A 26,387-nucleotide genomic window follows, 5' to 3' on the forward strand; every position below is an offset into this window, starting at 1 on the left:
TTGTTTTGGCATCCGCTGAAACTAAAGTCGAATCAACGTGGGAGCCCGTGTCAAGACTGATTTTGTGAACGGCTGTCGTAGAGCTCTGAGGATTTATACTTATTGCATTACCGAAGTAGGGAAGCTATTATCAGTTCTAATTCTGAGAAAATGTTCTACTTTAAAAAAAAAAAAGTGAATTTCCAACAGCAAAAATACCACGAGTGAGCAACCCGGAAATAGAGACGCAGTTTTTAGTTTAGGGGGCGTGTCCTGCTTTTGGAGACGGAGGACGGAGAGACGCTTCAGTCGGCTCCGCGTGAACATCCCGGGGAACCGAGTGGATCCACCGGACTCTTTGTCACTCGTTTACGGCCAAAGAAGTCACGCGGGAAGTTCTTTGAATTCCACGCAAACCCGATGGAATAAATGATGGTGATGACGCGACAGGTGTGAGTTGACGCGATGAGGACGCGCGAAGTTCCCCGGCTGACAAAGTGAATCAACATCGCACCTTAGGAATTTAAAGTGTGGGTTTCGTGTGTGAAAAGTGACATAAATGCCGCCGTGGAGTGTTAAAACAGCCAAAAACAAGTGAGGAAATATACAAGAATAGTTTTGACACCAGAAGAGGCCGAGGATGACTGTGAAGATGGACTTTGAGGAGTGTTTGAAAGACTCTCCTCGCTTCAGGTAAATAATCACTTTTTCTTCTGTTTAATCCACACATTGAAATGGGTTTTAATCTCTGTCACTGATGTTTTATGTCAGAAAAAGTGTATCTGCTTTGAGCACAGTTTAGTTGGCTCGTGTCGTGCCAAACGTGTTGACCTTTACCTTTTCACATTCACTCTTCAAACCAACTGTTGTCAACTACTTAGCAATAACTGAACTAACTTTGTGAATGGCACACTTACTGCATACATCCTCAGCAAAGTCAAAACCAAGTGTAATCTTTGGGACGTTCCAAGGCCTGGATAAATGTGGAGGATAAAGAAAGGAAAGGCCATGTAAATATTCCAATGCTAGAAATGACTGAACACTGAGGCAGATATTTGAATTATATACAAGACATGATTCATGCACTCTTTTTTTATAGGAGAGTTAATCATTTCACCTTTTTATCTACAAGCTCTATTCTTAAATTCTGTGAAATCTTGCTCTTAGTGTGTCTTTTTTGTATCCACACGTTCAGCATCTGTTGTAATCAAAAGGGAAGTGTTGGTACAATGGTTTTGCAAGGGCTTAAGAGAGTTTTTTAGGTTTGTCAGGGTGTGCCTCAGTGGCTTCTGTCTGCTCAGGCTGAATTGGCATATTTTCACCCAGAGGAGCACATACTCTTTCTGTCTGTGAAGTAGGTGGAAAGTGTGAGTAGTTGCAGCTGTAGTGATGAAGTCGCCTGTCAGCGAGGAATGAGGAAAGGAGCAAGGAAGGATCTGAGGCTATCAAAAAGCCCACACTTAAGTAGATAAACCTCTTCTGACAGTTTGGGACAAGATTGCTGCCTCCTGTTGCTAGGATACAGGGGAACAGGAAGTGAGGCGAGATATGCTGAGGTGATCAGCAGAAGAGACAGGAAGTCGGTGTTTCTGCGGGGAAACCACGACCCAACTCAACTGTACACTACATCTGCAGGCTGCAATGCAGAGATGTGCTTCTTCACTCTAACTTGATTCAAATAAAACATGTGATACACTATTTAAATAAACATTCTAACACTACTACAGTGTCAGTTGCAGCATATAACAAGTTTCCCGTGGTTTCTTTCTTTCTTTCTTTAATTATTTTTTACAGGTTGAAAAACATATAAATGACAGTGTGTGTTCACCAAATTAGTTGCTGTTTTAATTTTTGGTTTGTTAGTCTACAAATCTTGTTGCATTCCAAAAGGACATGACCCCAAACATCTCATGCAATAATGACTGTCTGAGTGGGCCCCTTGTTCAGGCCTCTGTCCCCCTCCTTGTCTCTCTGTACTGTTGGTGGAAGGCAGCGGAAACCACACATTCAAACTGCTGCTGCTGCTACAAGATGAGACGAGAGGCAGAGAGCGTGAAACACATGCTCATGCCAAACTCAAACAAAACAGAAATGGACTTCCACCGATGATAAATGTCTAAAACTTCAAAAAGATCAAAGCCAGTTTCAACACTCATAACACATGCACAATGAAGAGAGTAATGTGTTGCAGGGCAAACTTTCCAGTCTCTTAGCAGCAGCAGCAGCAGCAGCAGACACGCTGTAATAAAATGTGCACTTAAACTGATGAAGAGGTGTAGCCAAGTGGCATAATAATTTACCGTTGTAGGATTTGCAGCTATGAGGAAGCGGGTACATTAATTTGGCTTTGTTCTAGATTTTATATTTATTGCTGTATTGATGTTATTGAAGAGCTTATATAGTTGCAAATATCCTTAAATCTATTTTGCATTTCTAAAATAAATATTCTTTAGACAAGTCAACCCTGTGCTTCCTGACTCTGTCTTTAGCATTTTTTTTCCTCAACATTCTCCTTCACATTTGACTGGTAATTAAACTTTTTGTCAAAAACATGTTTTAACACATCTCTGTTGTCTTGATTATCGTTATCAGTATTCTCCAAAATAATAAGACATTCATTTTTGTCAATATCAACCCCTCCACTACATTATTCTTGTATTTTTTTATCTTTTTAATGGGTGTTTGTTTGTACTTCGTATGCCTCATTGCAAGAAGGTGCGGGGTTTGATTCTCTAGCTAGGTGAGATCTTTCTGTGGAGTGTTCATGTTTCTTCCCATGTCAGGGTGGGTTTTCTTAGGGCGCTTCGGTTTCACCCTCATGAACTTAAAACAAGCCTAGCTCAAGATCTGCTGATGGTGACATTGAAGGAATAGATCACAATGTGGACAGGGAATGGAATAAAGTGGATTCTTACGCAAACTACACAAAATTGTTGTTTTATTCTGTAAACTAATATAACGCAGAACTTGTACATACAATAAAACATTTACTAATTCGAAATGTTGTTACTAAATCTCTATAATCCTTTGCAGAGCGGATATTGAAGTGGTCCAAAATGACGTGAGCGAACTGGAAACTCGCTTAGACAAGGTAAGACTTCTCCCACACACAGCGTCCTTCAGGGCTTGGAAATTGTTGTTCCTTTTTTATTTTGAACAATTTTTCACCTGGCTGTGGGCAGGAAGTGGTTGGGGGGTGCTGCTTCCTCATTGCAGAGAAATATATTGTTATATCACTTAGAACTGCTTGCTACTATTGTTCTAAATATTCAAATGATGTTTTTCTTCCTTAAATGTCGTGAATGAGCAAGTTCATAGCAATTGTTTTTGTGTCGACGTAGGTACATCGTATTGGTTGTCGTACATAGTAATAATGTACGTAGTAACGGTGAGAGTTCCTTGAAACTGGATGAACAGGGTTTTGGGCTTTGAGCCAAATGTCATTTTCCAAAGTAAGCACAGTGATTCCTTCTAGCATGACTCACAGAACAAGAGAAGGAAAGTATTTTACTCGCACAGTATTACCATTTGTAAAGAAACGTTTTAGTCATAATTAAGAAGGCTGACACATTTTTGATAGTGCACACCTTCTCCATACACGTCAAAAAGTTCTTCTAGCATAAAACATGAAGTAAATAGTGTCATAATTAATATAGATCTACTGTCACTGCCCCACATTTGTCAGATTGTGGATTAAGAACAGGTTGCATTGTTTACCAGGAGAAAAAATGACTTCTTGTTCTTATGCATTTTACGACTTACCTTATGGTGATGAGTAAACCAACATTTAGAGTTAAATCTGAAAGAAAATGTAACTATTATGTCAACAAGCAGACCATCACCAGCTCAAATTCAACCTGTGCACGTAACGAGAACATTTTAATTGAGAGAGATTCTGTCATTTCTAATCACCAAGGATCAGCTTGGGCCTTTTAAAATTGAGAGATCCACAGCCAATCCCCTTTTGAAGCAGAGTTCTGACTTTGGAGAAAGACATTTGACTATTGTTATGTGTTAAATGGCAATGAATAACAATATGTATTTGTTTCCATTCAGGTAAAATGAAATTGAATAGAACGATCTGAACTGAAACAATACGTCATTGTTAACTATATTAGTAATGGTTTCTTATGCCAAAGATGGAAACATATGATCAGTACCACCATATTGTCTTTCTTTGGAACACAGGGACATTGAACACTGGCTTATTGTTCACTTGTGGCTAAATCATAAGTTTTTCATTATGTGTGCTGCAGTTGGTAAAGCAGTGCCACGCCATGCTGGAGGCGGGGAAGGTCTACTGTCAGACCAGCAAGAGCTTCATCAACGGGCTGCGTGAGCTGGGCCACCACTGCTCCCGGGACAGTCTCATGGAGGTCAGTGCGCCACATACTGTATCTGGCAGCAGCTATTTATACCTTATCACAGGCTTTTGTCATCATTCCCCGGATATTCCCATTACAAGACACCATTTTTTGTTTGGGATCAGCTCCGTTCACTTTCAAAACAAGAATTATTTGACAAGCTTCATGATAAAAGCAAATACATCACTAAAGCTGATTCTTTTGACAGTTCACACCGCACTGTGATTGGTTACACTCTCCTGTCACTCACTTAGATCGACAGAGATTGGCCAATAGGGGGATTAAGTAAGGAAAAGTGTACTCAATAGGTCATTAGATAGATGACACTGATATTTTCTTCATTTAAAGTAGCATTTATCACATTTTTGGTCTTCATTTGGGCCATTTCGTGGTTGGAACTACAGTAGCAATGATGTAGTCCAATTTTAGACCTGGTTTGACCCAGGTTAGACCTGGAATAGTCATGTCTATTGACCTGGTTTACATCTGGAGGTTCTCTCAAAGCTAATAGCAATTTTCCACAACATAAATCAATAAACTGCATGTATGTTTTGTGATTTTTATAGAAATTATCATGTACGTATACAATGTTCCATAACAATAAATGCAATTGCGTTTACCTTTGGTTTAAATCATCACGTCTTTCTTGCAGGAATGTCTGGACACATTTTCCAGAAGGCTGTCTGACATTGTAGATGCCTATGGGGTGAGAGTCTTTTTGTTTTTCACCTATTGAGTAATTCACCTTTCCAATATGGCGGGTCAAGATGCTTATCGCCAGCAGCACGTGATAATGCGGTCAAACACTCGTGACATTTAGCAGTAGGTGTTTGTAACTGCCATAACGGCATTTGTATTTCTTTGTCTTTTAAGGAAGTGATTGATACGTCACAGAAGTCGGTCAAGTCCAAGCTACAGACCTTTGTAAAAGAGTGAGTTACTGTTGCCGTACTATATCTGTATTGGGTGTGATTTTACTTTTATCATAGCCAAGGTGATATTCTTTTTCATATCTTGTGTGGTGTTCTAGAGATGTTCGGCATTTCAAAGACGTGCGTAAAGAGTTTGAACGCAGCAGTGAATGCCTGGAGGGGGCGCTAGCAAAGAACGCCCAGGCCACACGCGGGAAGGCGCACGAAGTGGAGGAGGCGAGCAACACTTTACTTAACGCTCGCCGGGGGTTTCGGTCCGAAGCACTAGACTATGTCCTGGAGGTGAGGAAAAAATACAATCTTGGAAAAAATCTGAACTTTTTTTTCTTTCTTAAACCCGGAGTAAGGATGATGATAATGGTCCTCAATACATTATTTGATTAATAATGCTGTAATTTAAGATAATAGATACCAAGGCTTACCAAAATGTGAACTTGTGTGTACCAATACTCAGTCTGGAGTTTTTTGTTTACTATGGCTTACTTCAATAATAGTTACCACACAAGCAAAATATAAATGATCATTATAAATAACAAACTACATTTACTTCTACTATTACTATTATTCATATTGCAATTGCTGCTTTTTTGACACGTTCAGTCAGTCCAAAAACAATAATAACAACTATTTGGTGAGTATTTTGTTGAATGCATACAAAATGTTCAAATTCCAGCTTTTCCCATTCTCATGCCAGTTTTGAGAATATATGGCTGGACTTGCGATTATTTATAGCTTGTGGTGTTTTGTGATAACAGCTTTGCCTCAGAGCCGGCCCTCGGGTCTGTTGTTGTAACTCTTAAATGGCCACTGTTCTGTTACCACGTTTCATTTCTATTTCAGATTAATGTCATTGAGGCCAAGAGGAAGACCGAAATCCTGATGGCAGTGAGTACGCGTTGGCAAAGTCCAAATCGGTTTCAGACCCGGTTCTAATTGTGTGTGTGGTTTTGTTAGGTACTGTCTTTAATGGACGCGCAGGCCCAGTTCTTCCAGTATGGCCACCAGTCGCTCTCCGAGCTGGATGAGTATCGGCAGAAACTCAGTGACGAGGTAACGCTCATTTTTCATACAGTCATGTCATGAATCTTTTAGCAGCTGAAGTGTGATGAAAGCATGGTCGTTTTGCACATACAAAGAGCTCACAATGCAATCTAGTTATCCAATCAATCCACCAATATAGAAATATTTGTGGATAAAATAATGTTTTCAAGCAAAGTTAACAGCATTTTAAATCTAGATGTTGGCATTAAGAACCGAATACATGTTTAATATTTCATGTTGATTCTCACAGACTTTTCTTTCTTTTTTTACATGCCTCTTCACAAAATGCATACAAAATAACTTAATGAAACAAGAAACATAAACTACTTTGCCGACAGCAAGTTTGTACAAGTTAAAATCATTAATATTCCAGGTAAAATAAGTGCGGTGTTTTGCCCAGGTCTTGGTATTTCTTGCTGGCAGAAGAGCAGATGACATCACACTGTCAGTGTGGCAGGAAAACACTCGCAACAACAGGAAATATTTCACATGGCGGACAGCATTAGTGTGTCAATGGGTGCGTGCCTCCACTCTGCAGCTCTGTGCATGTAAGCAAGATGCATGTGCTTAGTTGGCAAACAATGGGTCAGTGGTTGTCCAGTAAATAATAATACGGGCTGCAACAAGATGAGCTGAGCACTGTCTAAAATATGGACAGGAAGTAAATGTAGTTTTAAAACATCCTGATCTTGTTTCCTGAGGCGGTCCTCACATGAACCATAAGTCTCCAAACTTGCTGTGTAATGTATTTTTGCTGACAGTGCTCACCGTGCTCTCTCCCATTCATGTGCCATTGGGCATGACACTTTGCCACCTTCTGTGTGCAAATGTATGAATATAACTGTTATTGTGGTGGTATTAAAGGCCATTGATGCAAATTTGCAGCCATGTTTCCTCCAGTCAGCCCCAAGGCAGCTGTTGCTACAGTGGAATCTTGCTGTCATCAGTGACGAGTGAATGGATGATGCCGTGTGAATAGATGTGTGTGTGTTGCATTACATTGTGTATTTGCATAAATGTTATTTTCAATGTGTGTCCTATGCAGTACACGCAGTTTGTTCTCAATTCTGCAAGAGAAAAGCGGGACATGGAACAAAGACATGCAGAAATTAAGAAAAAGGTGATTTGCCCAATACATAATTTAGTCCCTAAGTCTTTAATGTAAATGTTTAACCTTTTTTCATTCAATAATTTCCAGGATGTTTCTTACGACGACTCCATAATGGATTTCAATGCTGATGCAGCCAATGGAATAGCAATGGAGGGTTATCTTTATAAGAGAGCCAGTAACGCCTTCAAGACCTGGAGCAGGTAGAGCTGGCCCGATCAGCTCCATATGCAGCAGATGTTTGCTACATTTGATGTTTGAACAGGAACACGGTGCTAAAGATTAACTGTTTTTGTGTTGAACTTTAGACGCTGGTTTTCTATTCAAAAGAATCAGCTGGTGTATCAGAAGAAGTTCAAGGTATTCCCTGAATCCTCATCTGACGGCAACAAACTAGGCTTGATTTTATTTATTGACCAGGTTGTTGTTGTTGTAAATGAGAATTAGTTTTGTTGTTTTGTACATTTAGTAGTTTACAGAATTAATGTACACTGAGATTTGTGTAATCATTTTGATGGCATATGTTCACACACACACACCTCAGAACCTGGACTTGACCCAGACTAAACCAAGACTGCGACTGGATCAAACCAAGTCTAGAGCAGAACCAAACAGGTCTAAAGTCTAACGTGCATGTCTTTTCTCAGGAGCAGCCTACAGTTGTGGTGGAAGACTTGAGACTTTGCACAGTCAAATACAGCTCTGAGAACGAGAGGCGATTCTGCTTTGAAGTGGTTTCTCCGTCAAAGTATGTCAAAGTTATATACGTGTGTGCCAGACTTTGAGACTGTGTAGGCATTATTTTCACAACTTACCGGTACATTGTATTGGTTATATATTTTTGGACAAGCAGAGACGGGTGTAGAAAGTATAACTGAGTAACTGCTCTGCTTTAAAACGACATATATCCAGCAAGTTGTTCACAGCTGACCTAAGAAATGAACTTGAAACCAAAGCAGTAGAGCATAGTCTGTGGTTTCTGCCATTGCACTGTCTCTATAGTTTATATTCCTATTACATTACGTTATTACTTGTATTTGTCACAAAACAGTATTATTTAGTCTTATGCTAGCTAATTTACTTTACTTTATTTTATTATTATTTTTTATCTTTTTATTTTATTTATTTTCCCTGCATTCCCTATTAAGATATGAGAGGAGTTTTGTTAATAAGAGTTTTTTGTTTTGTTTAGTTGGAGAGCTCTTCTATTAATAGTGTTTTTTTTTTTTTCAAACTTCCTATAAGTTATCTGTCCTTATCCTGTATCTACTGCGTTGTAACACCAAAATTTCCCCATGTGTGGACAATAAAGGATTATCTTGACTTATTTCTTTCTTTTTTGTAGGAGCTGTCTGTTGCAGGCCGACTCGGAGCGGCAGCAGCAGGCGTGGATCAGCGCGGTCCAAAACAGCATCGCCTCGGCCTTCCAGGAGAGACGAGAGGACACGCACAGTCCAGTGAGGGCCAAACTTTTATAAACCACTCCCACAAATAGACAGACAAATATTGAACTGGACTTGAAATACATTGGGTGCGGTGACGAGGTGCAGCTCATTAAAGATGATCACTTTAAAATAGCACCGAGTCACATTACATGGATGTAATAAAATGTCTGGACCAAATTAGTTTTATTTTATTTATTCCTGCAAGTCCCTTTTTGATGGCTTTCAGTTGCCTGTTTATGCCTGATTTTGAGCACTTAACAGTCCAAAGATGTATATTTTTTTAAATGGCGCAAAGGATCATGGTCTATTTAGGCTATTGGTATTGCTATATTTCATGCTTACATCCTTGCTAACGATATAACAGATGTGATGTGCCACTCCGTGCCGTGTCATGTTTATTCTGTGTCTTTGTGTACACAGAGACAGAGATGTAGCTCGATGTCAATGGGCAGTATGGGGGGAGACCGAAGGAGCAGCGGCGGGACGGAGCAGGAGGACAGCGGCTGTAAGGCTCTGGACGAGGTGCAGGCCATCCCGGGGAACAGACAATGCTGCGATTGTGGAGAGGCGGGTCCCGAGTGGGCGTCCATCAACCTGGGCATCACACTGTGTATCATGTGCTCAGGAATACACAGGTACAGCACATTTATAAATACGCAAATAAATATTCTTTGGTACATTGGTTCATGATGTTCTGTTCACAGGAGCCTCGGTGTCCATTTTTCCAAAGTGCGTTCGCTCACACTTGACTCTTGGGAACCGGAGCTTATCAAGGTTTTTATCTCTATCTCATAGCTCGTCCATTCATTCTTATTAGGATGATAATAAATGGCGTTTCCCAGAAGTAACCTAATATTCTGCTTTCCCCCCCTTTTAGCTGATGTGCGAGTTAGGTAACTCAGTAATCAACCGGATCTATGAAGCACGGATTGATGAAATTACAATTAAGAAGCCTCAGTCTTCCAGCCCCAGGTACAAATATCACTATCAACCCAAGAACAAACAGCAATTGATATCACACATAAATACTTTTTATGTTACATAAGATGCTCTGCATAAAGAATATGTTTGTGTATTTGTGCAAACTATCCAAATTCAGTAATAAAGTTCATAATAGATCTATTGTTTTTGTATTGAATGGATTTGAATCATTAACATAACTGTTGGGCCTTCAGGGCATGTGTGGCTGTAAATGTCTTGGGTGAGGTTAGTTGCAAAAAAAAAAAAAGTAAATTAACTTTCAAATTAACCCAAGATGAGCAAAAGTATAGAAAAATATTGGTAATTTTTTAAAGTTTTTTTGGCATTTTTCTATATGGCTTTTGTATATCTTTGAAATAACCATTCTATCTTGTAGACAATATATTTCCCACCTCAATGAAAACTATGTATGTAGGAAACATTTTCTTAGTTCACTATACGCTAATAGACTTTCCTGGGGTCCCTCAGAGCAGACAAAGAGTCCTGGATCAAGTCCAAGTACGTGGAGAAGAAGTTTATACACAAGCTGCCGGAGACGGGAAGGAACGCCCCTCTAAGACACGCCAGCGCCAGGAGAAACCGGGCCACCAGCACAGCAGAGCGGACCGGACCAAAACCACCACTCAAACCCAAGCCCAACCAAAGAGCCACCCTGCCCCGGGTCACAGGTAAACAACACACACGTGGAATTAATCGTCGAATGGAAAAACGTTTTACAAACACACAAGCTGATAAGGCCTGTGGGATCTTCCCGTATTTACGTTTGTGGATAAACCAATAACTGTCCTCACGCAATACACCAACTTCTACTTATTCTTCCCAGGACTGAGCCCCAGGGATCTCCAAAAGAACAATACGGCCTTTCACAAAGGTAAAAAGCATTTCCAGATCAATATGCTTCTCATTAACACTTCATTTATATGAAATTACGGCCATTACGCATGATTTATGTGCAGATGCAGAGGAGGACGAGGAGGATCTGAGCAGCCTTCATCCCGGGGCGCTGCTGTACAGGGCCGCGGCGCTGCAGAACTTCCCCGTCATGGCCGACGCTTTGGCTCACGGAGCCGACGTCAACTGGGTCAACACTGCGGAGGAGAGCAGCACCCCTCTCATACAGGCCGTCTCTGCTGTAAGGGGGATTAACTATGCCTATTGCAGACAGTTGTGAGGATATTATCGTCACGTCTGTGTTTTCTTGTTTGCTCAGAATGCACTGGCAGCTTGTGAGTTCCTGCTGCAAAATGGGGCCAACGTGAACCATACAGACAGCAATGGAAGAGGACCTCTCCATCATGCTACAATCTTAGGGCACACAGGGTAACATAACGTTTGGTAATAACAAGCTGCCTGCACCAGTCCTGAGCATGCTGAGGGTTACGACTACAAATGAAACAAGTCTTAATACCTGAGGAATTAGTATATTGAATTAATAATGTTTTAAATGATAATACATATAGAAATTATAGAACACTTTGGGGAAAAAAATAGGGACTAAAGGAATCATTCTAATCATAAGTCCATCATGTATTAGCTATATTTTCTATGCAAGTTCATATTTATATCGAATACTTTTGTGTCTGAACCTCTCATTAACATAGTAGTGACATAAGTGTTGTTTTTTTTGTCCTCAGGTTGGTTTGTCTCTTCTTGAAACGTGGTGCAGATTACAATGCAAAAGACAAAACTCAGAAGGACCCCATAACCATTGCTGTGGAAAATGCCAACGCCGATATTGTCACCTTGTGAGTACATTTCAATAAACTATATTTCTGACAACTGAATAGCTGCATTTCTCACTATTATAGGAGATGTCACAAAATCAAATTAGTTTTACGATCCTTTTGAGAATTGAGATTTTACTCTTATTCATAGAGATCATGACTAAAGAAAAGTAAAAATCCTTTATTCACATCTAATGTTTCATTGATTGCAATTGCTATAATTTGTGACCAGCTTTATGAAATCCAATTTTAAATCTGATATACAATACTCATTTTGGTTCACTTAATTGTTGTAAGCAATCCTCAGAGGGAAGAATCAATTTAAATGACTTATTTTTGCTTCTAATATTGTCATAATTATTTTTGTATCTAGTTACAATAATAACTGGCCTGGATAACATGACTGTATTGTAATTAATCAAACAAATGTACTGTTGTATTTGTTTTGCAGGCTGCGTATTGCCAAAATGAACAAGGAGATGCTTGAGATGGACGAAGCGTTCGGACACACAGGTCAATCCACAGGGGCAGGATCAGGGGGGGTCCTGAGTGGGTCAGCAGCAGGTGGACTTGGGAATACAAGGAAGAGCCTACAAGCTATTAAGAACCATATAAGTGGTTGGGCTCTTGGGGGACAAAATGATTAAGATTTCCACAACACTATTATGCGCCTTCTTGCACTTTGAATAAAGAGCTGCACTTTATGTACACAAAAGCAGAGTGATGGAGGGATTTCTCCAGTGTGTAAACATAGTGTGGTTGAACTGATCTCTTTATTGGTCCATTTAGTCCAGCAGTGTAAGCTAAATTCAAAAATGGAGTTGGTTCTCGAGGACGATGCATTCTATTCTGTGAATAGTGACGGAGTATTACACTGATATCTGCTGTATTGTGTTGGTCTTAGCTGTGTGCTGTAGTCCTGAAGCTTAATGTATTGCCTATTTTGGCGTCTTCTCGTTCTGCAAAATCAATTCTTCTGGCTTTTTTTTCTTTCTTTCCTCCATAAAGGAATGGAAATGTTGCTTTTTGTGTGCTTGAACAAGTCTCTACTGCTGGTCAGTGTATTGTGTTGTTCTCATTGTGTCTTTGTGCCCTCTGCCTGAGATGTCCAAACGGCCTCAAATGCCTCTGCACTGCCACCTACTGCCATTAAGAGGTAAAGTGCACGCACCTCTAATTTGCATGCTTTTTGCTTCAGGGCTGCAACTCAACTGGGCTTAGGAAATATAACATCAATCTAAAGCCTATATTGTACTAAAAGCATTTTTCATTAATTGCAGTAAATAAGAACGCTATAATCTTGACTGGTTTCTTCCACAGGTGATGATACATACCAGGACATCTTCAGGGACTTTTCACACATGGCATCAAACAACCCTGAGAAGCTGAAGAGGCGCAGTGCAGATCCCAGATTCTAGTGCACGTTCTGAGGCTCAGACACTTGTTCAATCATGGCTCAGCTGGTGTTGACAGTGCACAGTGGACTCTTTGTGTGGACACATCAGCCCAGAACTATTGTTTCCATGTGGAAACACTGCATCAGTTATAAAACGAGGCATGAGGTGTTACTGTGTCAAGGGGAATAGTGTGACTGCCAGTTTCCTTCTAAACATCATGTCTTGTAGTTTTTGTTTTGTTTTATCAGCTAAAAAATATTAGTATTATTTTTACATTCTGTAAAAGTTTTATACATATGTTTTGATGCATTTTAAATTTTATGATATGTTTGAGGTACCTGGAAAACTGCAAAGATGATTGTGTTTTACAGTTATAACTGCAAAGCAAGCCTGCCCTGCAGAGGGCAGCATAACATTGTTTATTCAATGTTTTATAATCTTTTGCTATAAAACACACCAACTCATTTGAAATTAAATATTTTTTAATTATTGAAATATAGTTATGTATTAAGAATACAAGATGTTTTCTATGAAACCTGTTGACCCCTGTTGCCTGGTGCCTCTATTGCATCTGACTTCATTATACAGGTCACTGTGACCATTCACTGATAAGGTCAAAACTGCACGTGTAGTACAATATTAACATTTACAAAGTTCAAACTTATTCAAACAATTCCCTGAGCAGACTGGTTAAGTAAGACTACATTTATAAATTACAAAAAAAAAATTAAGGGGTAGTTTTTGCTGAATTGATTCAAGTTGTTTCATCTTTGTGTCATTGCATCTCTGAGTTGTCTTTAGGAGTTCAGTTTTTCTATTGATCTGATGGTTGTTTTTGAGATGGTGGTGGATCTGTGCGTGAGAAAAAATGGGGCAGAGTGGCAAACGTTAAGCTGCCTAAAAATAGGAAGCTGCCTGCCACCGCAAAAGAAGCTACATATTCCCCTGTGATGTCCCTGAGGTAACCTATGGACAGAAAATGTCATGAACATTGGTAAAACTGTGAGTGACAATAAAGAAGCAGCAGGTAAAAGAAGGCCTTGACCTTTACTGCTTTGTTAATGTTTGAACACTTTGTTCAGTCATTTAACCCTCTAAAGGGAAAATACAACAGGAACTGCTCTCTATTGTTAATAGAAAAACAAACGCACACAAACGTCTATCTTATTTTGTACAAATGTGCCCCTACCTGACAAGGGTGTCCCAAGGAGACCAGCTCCACTCTCGATCATCTGCAGCAGGCCCAGCGCTCCCATCACGCGGCCAACTCCCACGATCTGGGGCAGAACTGCAAACACCACCGAAGTGATGGACCCAGAGAAGAAACCGTAAAGCAGGCTGACCGTCATCAGAGCGGGGTATGAGCTTGAAAGGGTGCTCACTGGCAGCAGCACAATGGACAACCCTGTGAGTGCTGACCACAGGGTCAGCAGGTGAATGAGCCGGAAGTGTCCCAGGTCTGAGAACCCGCCGGAGGCAATGCGACCCACAACATCACTACCTCCAGCAGCTGACACGACAAACGCCGCCTGGTATTCAGAAAATCCCACTTGGCGACTGTGGGCTACAAGATGGAAGTAAGGCACAAAGTATCCCACGTTCAGAAGACTGACAGCGGTGACAAAGGTGATGTACGGCCTTTCAAACAGTACAGGCAGCTCCAGGTAGGAAGATATTCTTTGCAGCATAGATGCCTCGTTCTCAGAATCTGTCTGGAAAACAAAACAAAAATGTTTGAATATATGTACAGTTTATTAGTCAAAAAAATTAAGTCACCTACCCTGTCTGCAGGCGCTGAGCATTTGTGTTGCCTAATAAGTGCCCCACAAGGAATAATGTTGAAGGAAAGAGCTCCTGCGATTAGAAGAGCTCCACGCCAGGAATACGTCTCAATCAATAGTTGGAAAAGTGGATTAAAAGCAAAAGCTGCCAGGCCGATGCTGGATAAAGCCAGACCTAGAGCCAGGGTGCGTTGGCGAGTGAAATGAGCGATCACTGTGGCCATCATGGGAGTGAAGACGAGACCCCAGCCAAGACCTGTTCAACAAAATAAGCAGAGGAAGCTTCAAATGAGGCTTTGATTGGAATTTGCATACTCAAGTTCAAGGTTACTTTAGTTTTCAGATCTTGTCACAGATTCTCAACTGGATTTAGGTCTAGACTGTGACTGGGCCCTTCTAACACAGGAACATGTTTTGTTTTAAACCATTCGATTGTAACTCTGGCTTTATGTTTACGCTCGTTGTCCTGCTGAAGGTGAACCTCAGCCCCAGTCTCACATGTTTTCTTCAAAGATTGCCCTGTATTTGGCTCGATCCATCTTCCCATTAGCTCTGAGCAGCTTCTCTGTCCCTGCTGAAGAAAAGCAGCCCCACCGCATGAAGCTGCACCACCATGTTTGACAGTGGACATGGTGTGTTCAGAGTCATGTGCCGTGTTAGTTTTTATCTTTTAGGCCAAAAAGTTGACTTTGATCTCATCAGACCAGAGCAGCCTGTTCCACATGTTTGCTGTGACCTCCACATGGCTTCTGACAAACTGTAAAGGGGACTTCTTTAGAGGCTGTTTTAGAAGGATTTTAAACAATAGCTTCTTCCATAAAGGCCAGATTTGTGTAGTGCATGACTAACAGTCATCTGTGGATCTCTGCAGCTCCTCCAGAGTGACCATGGGTCCCTTGGCTACATCTCTGATCAGTGCTTTTCTTGTTCAGCCTGTACATTTGGGTGGAAGGCTTGGTAGGTTTGTGCCATACTCTTTCCATTTCTGGATGATGGATTGCTCTGTGAGATGTTCAAAGCTTGGGAAATTTAATCTTCCCCACAACTGCATCCCTGACCGGTCTGGTGTGTTCCTTGGACTTCATGATGCTGTTTTCTCCCCATAATTCTCTTAACAAACGTCTGTGACCCTTACAGAACAGCAGCATTATACAGATTAGATTACACACATGAGGGTGCATTTCTATCATTAAGTCAACATTCAGTCTTTCAGCAATCATCAAGCAACTTCTGACTGCAACAGGTCTGCACTCAGGGAAAAGTGGCTGCACTTTCCAGTTTTTTATTTTATTTTGAATCATGTACTATTATCCTGCCACTTCACAATTTGCCACTTTGTGTTGCTCTTTCCCAAAAACATGCCAATGCAATTTATTTATGCTATTTTATGTGATCATGAGGGTGAAACTCATCACTTGAGTCATCAACCTTTTTTTAAACACAACTTTCAGTCACTCACTAGCGTGCTCATGCACCACTGGAAGGAAGTCTCATGTCCATCTTTGTGTTCTTGAGCAGGACACATGTCTTGCCTTCACAAAAGTCTGCTTATGGTGGTGTATGAACATGACTCCATCGTCTTTGCATGCATGTGTCTGATGTATGCTCATTGATATGCACTAACCAGACTAAATGTTTCAAATAAAAAGGTAACATTACCTGAAAGTGCACCCATGGTGAGGTAGAGGTGAACTAAGGATGTTGCCTGTGAGGCAAGTACCAGGCCGAGTCCAGCCAGCAACCCCCCGGTCATCACCACCACTCTGGCTCCATATGCATTGCCCAGTGCAGCCCCCAGAGGACCTAAGACAATCACCACAAAATTACACCAAATTGACTGTATTTTAACAGTGTCAAATTGTGACCCACTGAAGAATTGCTGTGTCGCCACTCCGATAGAAGAGATCCATGAAATGGCCTGAGCACTTTCGCCAAAGTACTGGACGAACTCCACAAAAAAGATTCCAAATACACGCATCAGGCCAAACACCAGAGTGTTACAAACGAAGAGGGCTGCGACCATCACCCATCCCCAGCCACCATCAGGGCCCTCCATCTGGGAATCTTTCACCTTTTTCATGTCTGTAATTTTAAAAACAAACTGATTGACAAAGCAACAGTAACAAGGATCATATCAATAACCTTAATTATTAACTCACACAGTCAATGTGTGACTAGAGTTTAGAAGTAACACATCTCAAGAGTCCACTATGGGTGAGAGGTGAACTTCCCATTAGTAGATTATATATATATATATATAGAGAGAGAGATATATATAGATATATAGATATATATATATAGATATAGATATATAGATATAGATATAGATATAGATATATATATATATATATATATAGATATAGATATAGATATAGATATAAAGAGTAAAGTAAAGTTGTTGCCACAATCACAAAAATAAAATGTACTAGACTACTGTATAGGGCTGGATGTATGCGAGTAGATCGTCATTGTTAATGTTCATGTTGATTATAGGACATCTCAAATGGGATATTTACCTTTTCTGACACCTTCTGACCAACACTTTGGTTGTGATTGCGTTTTCAGCAAAGCATGAATTCCACTTATTTCAATGAGAACTAGATAAAGGTCTCACTGCTAAAATATTATAAAGTAGGTCGATTTGGATAAATTGTAAATGTTATTTCAGTCATGGCAGCTCAGACTGACCACGCATCATGTGGTCGCTGGATCTGAATCCAGACCAGCACCTGCAGTCATGAGTCAGTGCTAGTGCAGCCTCTGCAGCTCAGTGAGGGAACTCTGGATGGCCAGTTCATTTAACCTTTCCACCAATTGAATTCTCTCGATTTCTTGAGAGATCACAAACTCTTGAGAATCTTGAGAAGAGTGAGACCAGGTGACCGTTCATCTGTGTAACTCATGTTACAAACTCTCCCTTTGAACTACTGACCTGAAACCTCTATGTCAGGTGATTAATGCCAGACAGAAGTGAATAATAGAGGAGATATTTTACCTGCAGATTATTGCAGAACACTCAACATCACCGGCAGCGGCACAGCTCACGCATCGAGGCGGACACGTCTGCGCCTGCGCAAAGACCAAGCATCATAGTACACACGTGAGAGCTGCACACAAGTTAAAGTCTGCTGTAAAGATGAACTTCAAATGTTTGAAAAGGCGTTTTCTACGTCATCAATGACGTCAAACTCAACAAAATAGTCTGCTGAAAACTTAATTATAATTATGAGCATCTAAGGGCAGATATTTGAGCCACAGAAAAGGAAAAACAAACATGTAAAAACACAGAGGGCAGTTTCAGACTGTTTAATGCTTAAGCCTCAGTGAAAGGATCAAACCATTGCAAGATTTGAATTGCAATGTCAATAGCGCGTGAGTTGCAGCAGCCGCTCCAGTTGATCCCGTTTGAATCTCGAGCTTTGTCACGTCAGATCCGATATTATAAATAATATAAATACATCAAGTCGGGCTAAAGTGGAACGCAAACCTACCCAGGGTGCACCGCGCTCACTTATCTTGAACGCGCCTAATGTTTGAGGCAACAGAACTGCAACCACTGATAACATGTTTAGACTTAGTTTAGAGTTTATGACAGTGGAACACGCACCTGTTCACGTGTTATATACAACAACGGCAGAGACTTAAAATAATCCTCTGTGCGCATCAAAGCAATGCAACTCTCACATTCACATTTAAGTCCTACTTGCCTTTTAGTTACTCACCTGGATCGGGAAAAGTTAGAAATGAAAGGTGAGTAAATCCCAGGTGGTAAAACCAGCAGCACGACTCAGGCCAGTCCAAGGGAGAAAGGATCCAGAGTAACACGTTTGCGCATGCGCAGTTCCACTCGAGCCGCTGCAGCTGGTTTTGTTATTTCAAGAAAAAAAACTTGGAGAAAACCAAAAGAATGATGAGCCTCTTTGTTCTATCTACAGGCCATGTACCTTTTGCATGTTGTTGCATTTTAATTCTCATTGTGGATAAAGTTGCAGACATTTAGTAGCCATAATATAATGTCAAAATGATATAATGTTGGCAAGAAACAATAAAGCCCCGGCTCATCTACGAGGTGGAAAGTCCCTTCAAACCTCCAATATGTGTCCCTTGAACATGAACAATACACTTGACTTGTTCCAGCCCATCAGGGAGCAGGAAGAGGCCCCTCACACGTGCAGATTGGGGCCATTTTTATGCCATCTTCTATACTGGAGGAAACAGGTGCCATATACTTCATTGTTTCCACACTGAAGTCAAGAGAAAAACAACCCCCTGAAAATGGTGTGACATATTTCAGAAGTGTGATTCATATTTAGTGTGTTGGCGGGAGGAAGTGAGTTTAAGAAAAGGCAGCACGTGTATTCGAGAACTCAAAAAGGACTCAAAGCACGTTATGTAGAAAAGATATCATTTAATTTGTAATAAACATCTTTGTCCTGCAAATCAATTAAATAAATGCACTCATTGTTTTTGTCAAGGCATATAAGATTAAATGTATAAGCTACCTGTATGTCCTCTACCTGAGTGGACTGCAAGCACTATCATAAGCGCCAGGCCTTAAGTTAAAATCTCAGTTAAATAAACATTAAAAAAAACTTTCTTAATCAAGCGCTTCCCCTGTGGTCTTTTAAACACACTCCAATTTAAACACATTCACAATATCTCTTAGAAAACATTCACTTCCTTTCTACCTTCACTCTTTTTGCTCCTCTCATTTTCTTTCAAAAACCTTCTTAACACTTTCGCTAACGTCCATAACTTACACTTTCTAAATCCAGTTATCACAACATTCCCTTCAAACCCTTTCATAACTTGTGATATTGGTCTGCAGAAGAGGCTGGTAGGGCTCAGTCAGGAGCTTGTACCGGATTTTGCTGTTGGTGATGGCTCCATGTTTTTGGCGAAGATGAAGACGAAGCTGGCTCTTGTGGCGAAAATGTAGATCACACTTCTCACACTATAAAAGCACAACAGTGTGTTAATAGACTTTAATAATATTTTGACTCAATTTTTCTTTTTTTTTATTGTGGTACAGATTTTCTAACCTAAGCTTGTAAACATGTTTGATCCATTGGCTGTATATATTTGTTTAAACCTTTTTTCCCCATAAAAGCCAGATCCATGACGCAAACACATGGTGGAAAAAAGATTTATGAACAATCTCACAAGAACATGAGGCACGAGATCTTGTCCCATCCTTATTTTGTACAATGACATTACAATAAAGATTCTGAATTTTTTACATTTTGAACAGGATTTCACAATGATGGGGTTTTTTTGTAAGTTGTAAAGCTGTTTTGTGTTGTTTATAATATTCCCTTCTGGCTATAATCTCTGAAGTTATGTTTAATTTTGTTTTGTATCAGTGATCAAGTAACAAAATACATAGTAGGGCTGGGTATTGCCTACGTATCCCGCTTCAGGGTTCACGATACAAATCCAGATACTTGTAACTTGATACAATACATGTCCTGATACATGGATATCCCTCAAATAATTATAATATAATAATAATAAATAAATAAAAATGTAGAATAACAACATCAGAATACAACTTTCCTATGATTACGTCACATTTTCAGCTCATTAGGTTCAGCCTTAATGCATCAGTCTGTAGATGAGGAAGTGTAGGACTCTGCACTTTATAACGACTTTGTGTTATTGCCAAGTATTGCCAAGAAATCCATCACGATATCGATATATTGAGTACAACCCTAATGTGATGGTAGTTTTTTTTCCTAGTGTTTTTGTATATTCAGTATTTGAGCTGTTCTGCATGAAAATTATGCCGGTTAATTGTCAAGATTGTCAAAGATTAACTTGGATTTGGTTAGTTGGTTAGTAAAATAAAGCTATGAAAAACAAATGCTCACAGAGTATGGTTTCTCGCCAGTGTGAATCCTCAGGTGACTCTTCAGCGTCTGCAGGTGACGAAAGCGAGTGCCACAGGTGTGACACGGGTACGGTTTTTCGCCCGTGTGGATCAAGACATGGGCCCTGAGATGTGCCACCTGACAATCAGACCAAACAAAGGGTCAACCTACCGCAGACTGAAATACTCACAAAACAAGGACTGAATACATGTCTGGACACTACAAAAATAAATAGCAGTGCCCACTCAATTGGCCATACAAACATGTAAAAATGAATATCTAGATGAGTTGAATCTGAGTAGTTTAGATTTATTCATTTAATAAACCTATTATGAGAAGATGTTTCTATTGTCTTTCAATAAGAAAACTGCCATGTTACATAATAGGTCATACAAGCAATATAAGTACTCCAGATTCAAGTCATTTTAACTCACGCTATATAGATTTGACTAATGTTTCTGATTAGCATGTGTGAGGAATCTGAAATGGCGGTACCTGAACAAAGCGGGCCCCGCAGGTGTCACATCTGTAGGGCTTTTCTCCAGAGTGGATGCGAGCGTGAGTCTTCAGGTTGGCCGGACGGTTAAACTGGGCTCCACACACATCACAGCGATACGGCCTTTCAGCTGCACACAAATATATATTGTAAGTCAGCAATCAGTGATTTATATTTATTACGCATGTGGCTTTTTATTATTGTACATGAGAATGTAGTCTTTGTTACTCCAGAGTTTCCAGAGTAGCAAAACGGCACAAAGGATCTTTCTGTCTTGATTGGAACGCCTAATAACAAGGAATAAAAACATTTGTTTTTTTTTCAGATTTTTTGTAGATTCATATCTAGTTTGGATGGTGGTTTGTAGCTTACCTGCTGCTCCCTCCGTGTGAGCTGTGAGCAATGCACTTTTGTCCACAGAGGTTGGTGGTCCAAGGGGAGGGGCTCGGCCAGAACCCTCGTAGCAGGAGGCCCGCCCCTGTCTAACAGAGAAATATTTGTCTGAACATGTTTTTTCTATTCTATCAATAATCCATGTTTAAAGTTACCTATTCATCTGACCAGGTACTTCTCCAGGCCACGCCTCTACAGGGGTTTTGGTTTTTGGGGTGGTTCTGTCAGCATCAGGGAACCGTTCCTCTTCCTTCACGGTAGTTTCAGTCAGAAGAGGATTGAGGATGATGTATTTGTACTTTTTCCAATTGCAGGCTTTTGGGTCAAGATTAGCGTTGGATTCGCTCTGCAAAGATTAACACTTTTTTAAAACTATGATTATCATATCAAATTTCATTGTCACAAACACATTCTGCATATTGTCATTTTAACCCCACCACAAGGTTCTTGCTGCAGGTGTTGGATTCAGCAGGAGAACTGGGTTGACAGCTGGAGCGTGCAGGGCTGTCAGGTGACAAGAGTGTGTCTGGAGGTCTGTTTGGCCCCTTTGACTCTGTCGGGCTTTTTGGGGAAATCCCTTGTTTGAGTGAGATCCCACCCTCCACTTGGATCCTGCAGAAAAAAACAAAGGAAATAGATTAATGATCTAGGCCCATCTGCAGACAATGGGACAAGTGTTTTCTTTCAAACTATGAACCTGACAGGTGCTGACACTGGGAGCTTGAGCTGCAGTCCTGGATGGGGCAGCGCTCCTGCCTGAGCAGCAGCAGAGGTCACAAACACCCGGGAGACCGGCTCCGGATCAGGGCTTTTGTTGCCAATGCTTTCTCTGCTAAAACATAAACAGACAAATATCTCCGTGAGTAGGTGCTTGGGATGGGCAGATTATTCTTCAGGACCCTCGGTGCTCACCAATGCAGTATGAAGTCCCGGCAGGTCTCAGCCACGTGGTCCATCTGTAGATAGGTTGCAACTGCCAGCACACCAGGAGCGATGCTGGGGGTCAGAGGGAGGCGTGAGGTGTACATGAAGTCCAACAGCAGGGACACACTGGACGGGTCTAAAGTACTAGGCAAAGACACAGAGAGGAGCGTCTCTCTGCTACCACTGTGAATGAACACACGGCTGGAGTACAGGGAGTAGAAGAAACCACTGAGGAAGAAGACGGAACAAAATCAGACATCATCTCTGCCTCGATGTACAAGTTATTGATGATTTAAGGTTTTGGCTCTAACCTGCAGGCCACTAGCACTGCACAGTGTGCCTGCAGATGACGGCTCCCCACCACCAGAGTGGCATCGGTCAGAATGTTGCGATGTCGCAGTTCATTGAGGTTCAGTAGCACGTCGGTGGAGTGTCGTGTGAACTCTTTCACATATCCTTCAGCCCTGTATTCCTCCTGCATGTCCATGGCCACCTGTCTTAGTCAGAAAAGAGACATTATATACTACATTTCATTTGCTTATATCAAGTTTAATTTTAGGAGCTTGTGATGTACCTATGTTCAACAGTAGAATAAATAGTTGTAGTGTCCCAGACACTTTTAGGTGAGACCAGCTCCCTACTCGTACCTGTGAAAATAAATACTTTATTAAATAACTTTTGCAACAAAAATGGTTAAACATTTAATTATAAAAAATAAATGTTACATAAGAATGCACTTTACACTTTAACATGTATATAATTCTAAAATAATAAATAAAAAAGAAAGCATTTGTTTCCCCATAATATAACACTTACCCCGACCAGCAGGGACGAGATAACGTTCACCAAACAGACTTCAAACCCCTTGGTTTGGTCTACCTCAGAGGAGCAGACAGGCTTCAGCGGGCTATGAGCGAGGTCTGAGGTGCAGGAGGCTGCAGGAACTCTTTATAATGTGGCACAGGAAACTCCTGTACAACCGGAGCGCCTTGTTTCCTCTTTCCTCAATGGCCCACGCGCTCTTTCTGAGGAAGAGCAGAGGAAAGGCCCTGCAGAGGGTCTGGACTCCAGGTATTTTTAGTGGCCTATTAGTTTTTCTAAACCCCCATCGCTCCCAACAAACTAAAGGCAGGAAGGCAGTGTGTTTCTGGGACTTGTTTTACAAATATATATTAGGACCCCAGTGGTGTGTGGAGCACGCCGGGCCCTCAGGGACAAAAACCGGGAACAGGGTTTTCCCACTGCACACCTCTCCATGATAAAAGCCACAGTCTGAACGGAAGCTCAAGAAATGACCCACTGGGAACAAACAATAGACAATGTTTACAGCCATTTTTATTTGATTAATTTTCAGACATCTTGAACATCTTCACGTCTGTGTTTGATGTTGCACAAGTCAACTGACAAAACTGAGTTCAAGCTTGTATTCTTGAATGGATGCAATATCTATTCTCAAAAGATGACATAAGTGTAATAGCACATTTTACGTTTAGAACTAACGACATTGAGCTTGTTCCTCAAGTCTTGTCAGTGAGAAATACGAATAGGAACATTAACTGACCAGGAGCATAGGAAATGTGTTATATGACAAGGAGGACGGAAACAGGACCATATTGATGGCAGTATAAAGACACCTATTAGAGAGCTGAAAAACAAGAGATATTCAGGGGACAGATGTGCAGGATCTCCACACAGTCACACGAGCGCACACACAGACACTGGTGAACGTATCCTCTGCAAGGCAAGGCAGGCGGATGAAAACGCCTGCACAGGACATCCGTCAATAATAAAGAGAGCAGGAGACGGGTAAAGACATGGAGAGGGGGACGCCGCCAAGGTCTAAAGGGACACCATGAACTCAAAAACAATTACCTCATCTTCACACAAGTTCACTGGGAACACAAGCGAGTCACGGCGGCAAAAGTGAAGTATTGACTGGACTTCCTTTACATCAAAGTATGGCAGAAGCGGAGAACAATATCACTGATATGACAAAGGGAAAGTGAACATAATACTTGCGGTGGTTTCAACTTGAAGCTAAAGGCAAAATATTAAGATGTAAATTGTAAACATAGTTGGGTGAAAATAGATATAATAGTAGCAAGTGAATAGTAATAGCATTTTGGCAGTAGGTCACATTGTATTTTGAATTTTCAGGGGTCTAACCTTGGTCTATGAACTAATTTTCATTTGGTTTTATCATTTTGAAACAGGGCTTATTTAAGCTTAGGAGTCTATCTCACTGTGTGTTTTTTTAATTGTTTCGTTTCAATAGTACATTAAAAAATAAAAAGGAAAACAAGGAGAGCGCGATGGTGGGTCTGGTCTACTTCCAGGTATTGTGAGAGGAACGGATGAGGGGGGCGGCCGAGGAAAAGTGAGACCATTACTAAACAGGCCCACCAATGGACGGAAGCCATTGGGTCTGTCCCGTTGGCGAAGGCTGGGCAGCTCATAGACACTTCCTGCTTCATCCGTCAATGACCACTGGCACCCACCAGCCCTGCTAATTATTATAAACATGTGTTAGGTGATTAAATACATAGGTTTTAAATGTGTTTCATCGTGGACAAACAACACAAGTTTAGATGTTCACTGTTTTAGAAGATGATACAAAGGATTCCCCTGTTGTGTTGTTTCCTGGCTCTGAACACGGTAACAGAGTTCAGCTAAGTGGGCCGGGGCTTTGCTTTGACTTCAGATCTCAGGGCTGGTGCCAAAGTGTTGATGGCTTGTGCAACAAAAACAGATCGGCTTTAAACTGTCCTTTCCTGTGATTGAGAGCAGAATGGACATATAAGGCAACCGGAGCCGTGTCAGGAAGAGGGGATATCCCACCGAGTAGAGGTGGTTGTTTATGTTTTTGGCGGAAGAGTACGCGGAAATCAAAACAGATTAGGACCTTATAAAGCGCTTTCTTTGAAGGGGAGTGCACGTCCAGAGTGGTGCCTGGAGACTCACGTGAGGGTGAAGGGCACAGGAGACAGTTGACCCACTTTTATTGAACTGCAGCATGTTTCAGGGGGCCTCTCTTTGGGAAAACAACCTGCCTGCTGGGCCGCTACAGTAGGCTAGATTCAACTAAAGATGAAGAGGCTACAACACCTATAGGCCTCAGCTTTATTGGAAAAGGGCTTCACGAAAAAGGTATGAATTCTGGATACATAGACTTCTGATTTGTCTATTTAATTTTTTTAATCATATTTTTGGAACGGTCAATGCCAGTGGTTCTCAAATTGTGGTACATGTACCTATGGTTGCTTGATTTAGATTGTATCTACATTTTGTCCTCCTTTGGGTTCTTAGTTAAAACTGTCTGTAGTATCTGGTTAACACAACACAAGGGTTAGGCTACACAACAGAAAACAACACACACAACACAGGGTTAGGCTACACAACAGAACACAACACACACAACACAGGGTTAGGCTACACAACAGAACACAACACAGGGTTAGGCCACAAAACACAACACAACAGAACACAACAGAACACAGGGTTAGGCTACACAACACAACGGAACACAACACAAGGTTAGGCTACACAATACAACACAATACAACAGAACACAACACAGGGTTAGGCGACGCTACACAACACAACACAGGGTTAGGCTACACAACACAGGGGTAGGCTACACAACAGACCACAACACAGGGTTAGGCTACACAACACAGGGTTAGGCTACACAACAGAACACAACACAACAGAACACAACACAAGGTTAAGCTACAAAACACACCAGAATACAACACAGGGTTAGGCTACACAACAGCACACTACACAACACAACAGAACACAGGGTTAGGCTACACAACACAACGGAACTCAACACAAGGTTAGGCTACACAACGCAGGGTTAGGCTACGCTACACAACACAGGGTTAGGCTACACAACACAGGGTTAGGCTACACAACAGAACACAACACAGGGTTAGGCTACACAACAGAA

At 41.1% G+C, this 26,387-nt stretch overlaps 3 protein-coding genes across 4 annotated transcripts; 1 reads left to right on the plus strand and 2 right to left on the minus strand.

The window, feature by feature from the left end:
• The first annotated feature begins 426 nt into the window (after nucleotides 1-426).
• Nucleotides 427-13,447, plus strand: acap1 (ArfGAP with coiled-coil, ankyrin repeat and PH domains 1). 2 transcript variants are annotated; one of them, XR_011928463.1, is made up of 23 exons: nucleotides 427-672; nucleotides 3,013-3,070; nucleotides 4,236-4,355; nucleotides 4,996-5,049; nucleotides 5,217-5,275; nucleotides 5,374-5,557; nucleotides 6,116-6,160; nucleotides 6,230-6,325; nucleotides 7,362-7,436; nucleotides 7,515-7,627; nucleotides 7,733-7,784; nucleotides 8,072-8,172; nucleotides 8,770-8,881; nucleotides 9,290-9,504; nucleotides 9,574-9,643; nucleotides 9,747-9,841; nucleotides 10,319-10,518; nucleotides 10,674-10,721; nucleotides 10,807-10,982; nucleotides 11,061-11,170; nucleotides 11,485-11,595; nucleotides 12,026-12,730; nucleotides 12,895-13,447. XR_011928463.1 is itself a non-coding variant. In XM_072458503.1 (23 exons), exons 1-23 carry the CDS (start codon nucleotides 620-622, stop codon nucleotides 12,990-12,992), a joined length of 2,307 nt encoding a protein of 768 aa, XP_072314604.1. In that variant the 5' UTR covers nucleotides 427-619; the 3' UTR covers nucleotides 12,993-13,447. The 2 variants fall into 2 exon arrangements, 1 of the variants encoding a protein (XP_072314604.1); XM_072458503.1 differs by having other exon boundaries at nucleotides 12,026-12,087.
• A 233-nt stretch (nucleotides 13,448-13,680) lies between these two features.
• slc16a13 (solute carrier family 16 member 13) lies at nucleotides 13,681-16,849 on the minus strand. Its single transcript, XM_072458504.1, has 5 exons — nucleotides 16,622-16,849; nucleotides 16,412-16,555; nucleotides 14,752-15,008; nucleotides 14,161-14,683; nucleotides 13,681-13,937 (listed from the first exon to the last, which is right to left on the minus strand). The coding sequence occupies exons 1-5, from the start codon at nucleotides 16,830-16,832 to the stop codon at nucleotides 13,786-13,788; spliced, it is 1,287 nt and encodes a 428-aa protein (XP_072314605.1). The 5' UTR covers nucleotides 16,833-16,849; the 3' UTR covers nucleotides 13,681-13,785.
• A 2,291-nt stretch (nucleotides 16,850-19,140) lies between these two features.
• bcl6b (BCL6B transcription repressor) lies at nucleotides 19,141-23,757 on the minus strand. Its single transcript, XM_072459060.1, has 12 exons — nucleotides 23,252-23,757; nucleotides 23,010-23,082; nucleotides 22,747-22,932; nucleotides 22,424-22,663; nucleotides 22,209-22,343; nucleotides 21,949-22,123; nucleotides 21,667-21,857; nucleotides 21,491-21,600; nucleotides 21,325-21,405; nucleotides 21,118-21,248; nucleotides 20,623-20,760; nucleotides 19,141-19,706 (listed from the first exon to the last, which is right to left on the minus strand). The coding sequence occupies exons 3-12, from the start codon at nucleotides 22,920-22,922 to the stop codon at nucleotides 19,545-19,547; spliced, it is 1,539 nt and encodes a 512-aa protein (XP_072315161.1). The 5' UTR covers nucleotides 22,923-22,932; nucleotides 23,010-23,082; nucleotides 23,252-23,757; the 3' UTR covers nucleotides 19,141-19,544.
• Between the last annotated feature and the right edge of the window lie 2,630 nt (nucleotides 23,758-26,387).

This window comes from Eucyclogobius newberryi, unplaced genomic scaffold (genome assembly GCF_026437365.1).
Source record: "Eucyclogobius newberryi isolate DKJ021-1_F unplaced genomic scaffold, fEucNew1.0.hap1 SCAF_22, whole genome shotgun sequence".
NCBI lineage: Eukaryota > Metazoa > Chordata > Actinopteri > Gobiiformes > Gobiidae > Eucyclogobius > Eucyclogobius newberryi.

Bases quoted from the DNA above. Each gene is read 5' to 3' on its own strand.
- acap1 (XM_072458503.1), top strand. From the start codon at position 620: ATGACTGTGAAGATGGACTTTGAGGAGTGTTTGAAAGACTCTCCTCGC. The intron at 9,644-9,746 runs GTTTTTATCTCT...CCCCCCTTTTAG, and splicing joins GGGAACCGGAGCTTATCAAG to CTGATGTGCGAGTTAGGTAA. The intron at 10,722-10,806 runs GTAAAAAGCATT...ATTTATGTGCAG, and splicing joins CAATACGGCCTTTCACAAAG to ATGCAGAGGAGGACGAGGAG.
- slc16a13 (XM_072458504.1), bottom strand. From the start codon at position 16,832: ATGAAAAAGGTGAAAGATTCCCAGATGGAGGGCCCTGATGGTGGCTGG. The intron at 16,556-16,621 runs GTGGGTCACAAT...TGATTGTCTTAG, and splicing joins GGCGACACAGCAATTCTTCA to GTCCTCTGGGGGCTGCACTG. The intron at 15,009-16,411 runs GTAATGTTACCT...TTTGTTGAACAG, and splicing joins CACCATGGGTGCACTTTCAG to GTCTTGGCTGGGGTCTCGTC.
- bcl6b (XM_072459060.1), bottom strand. From the start codon at position 22,922: ATGGACATGCAGGAGGAATACAGGGCTGAAGGATATGTGAAAGAGTTC. The intron at 21,858-21,948 runs GTGGGGTTAAAA...TAATCTTTGCAG, and splicing joins CCTGCAGCAAGAACCTTGTG to AGCGAATCCAACGCTAATCT. The intron at 19,707-20,622 runs GTGAGCATTTGT...GTGCTTTTATAG, and splicing joins CTGGCGAGAAACCATACTCT to TGTGAGAAGTGTGATCTACA.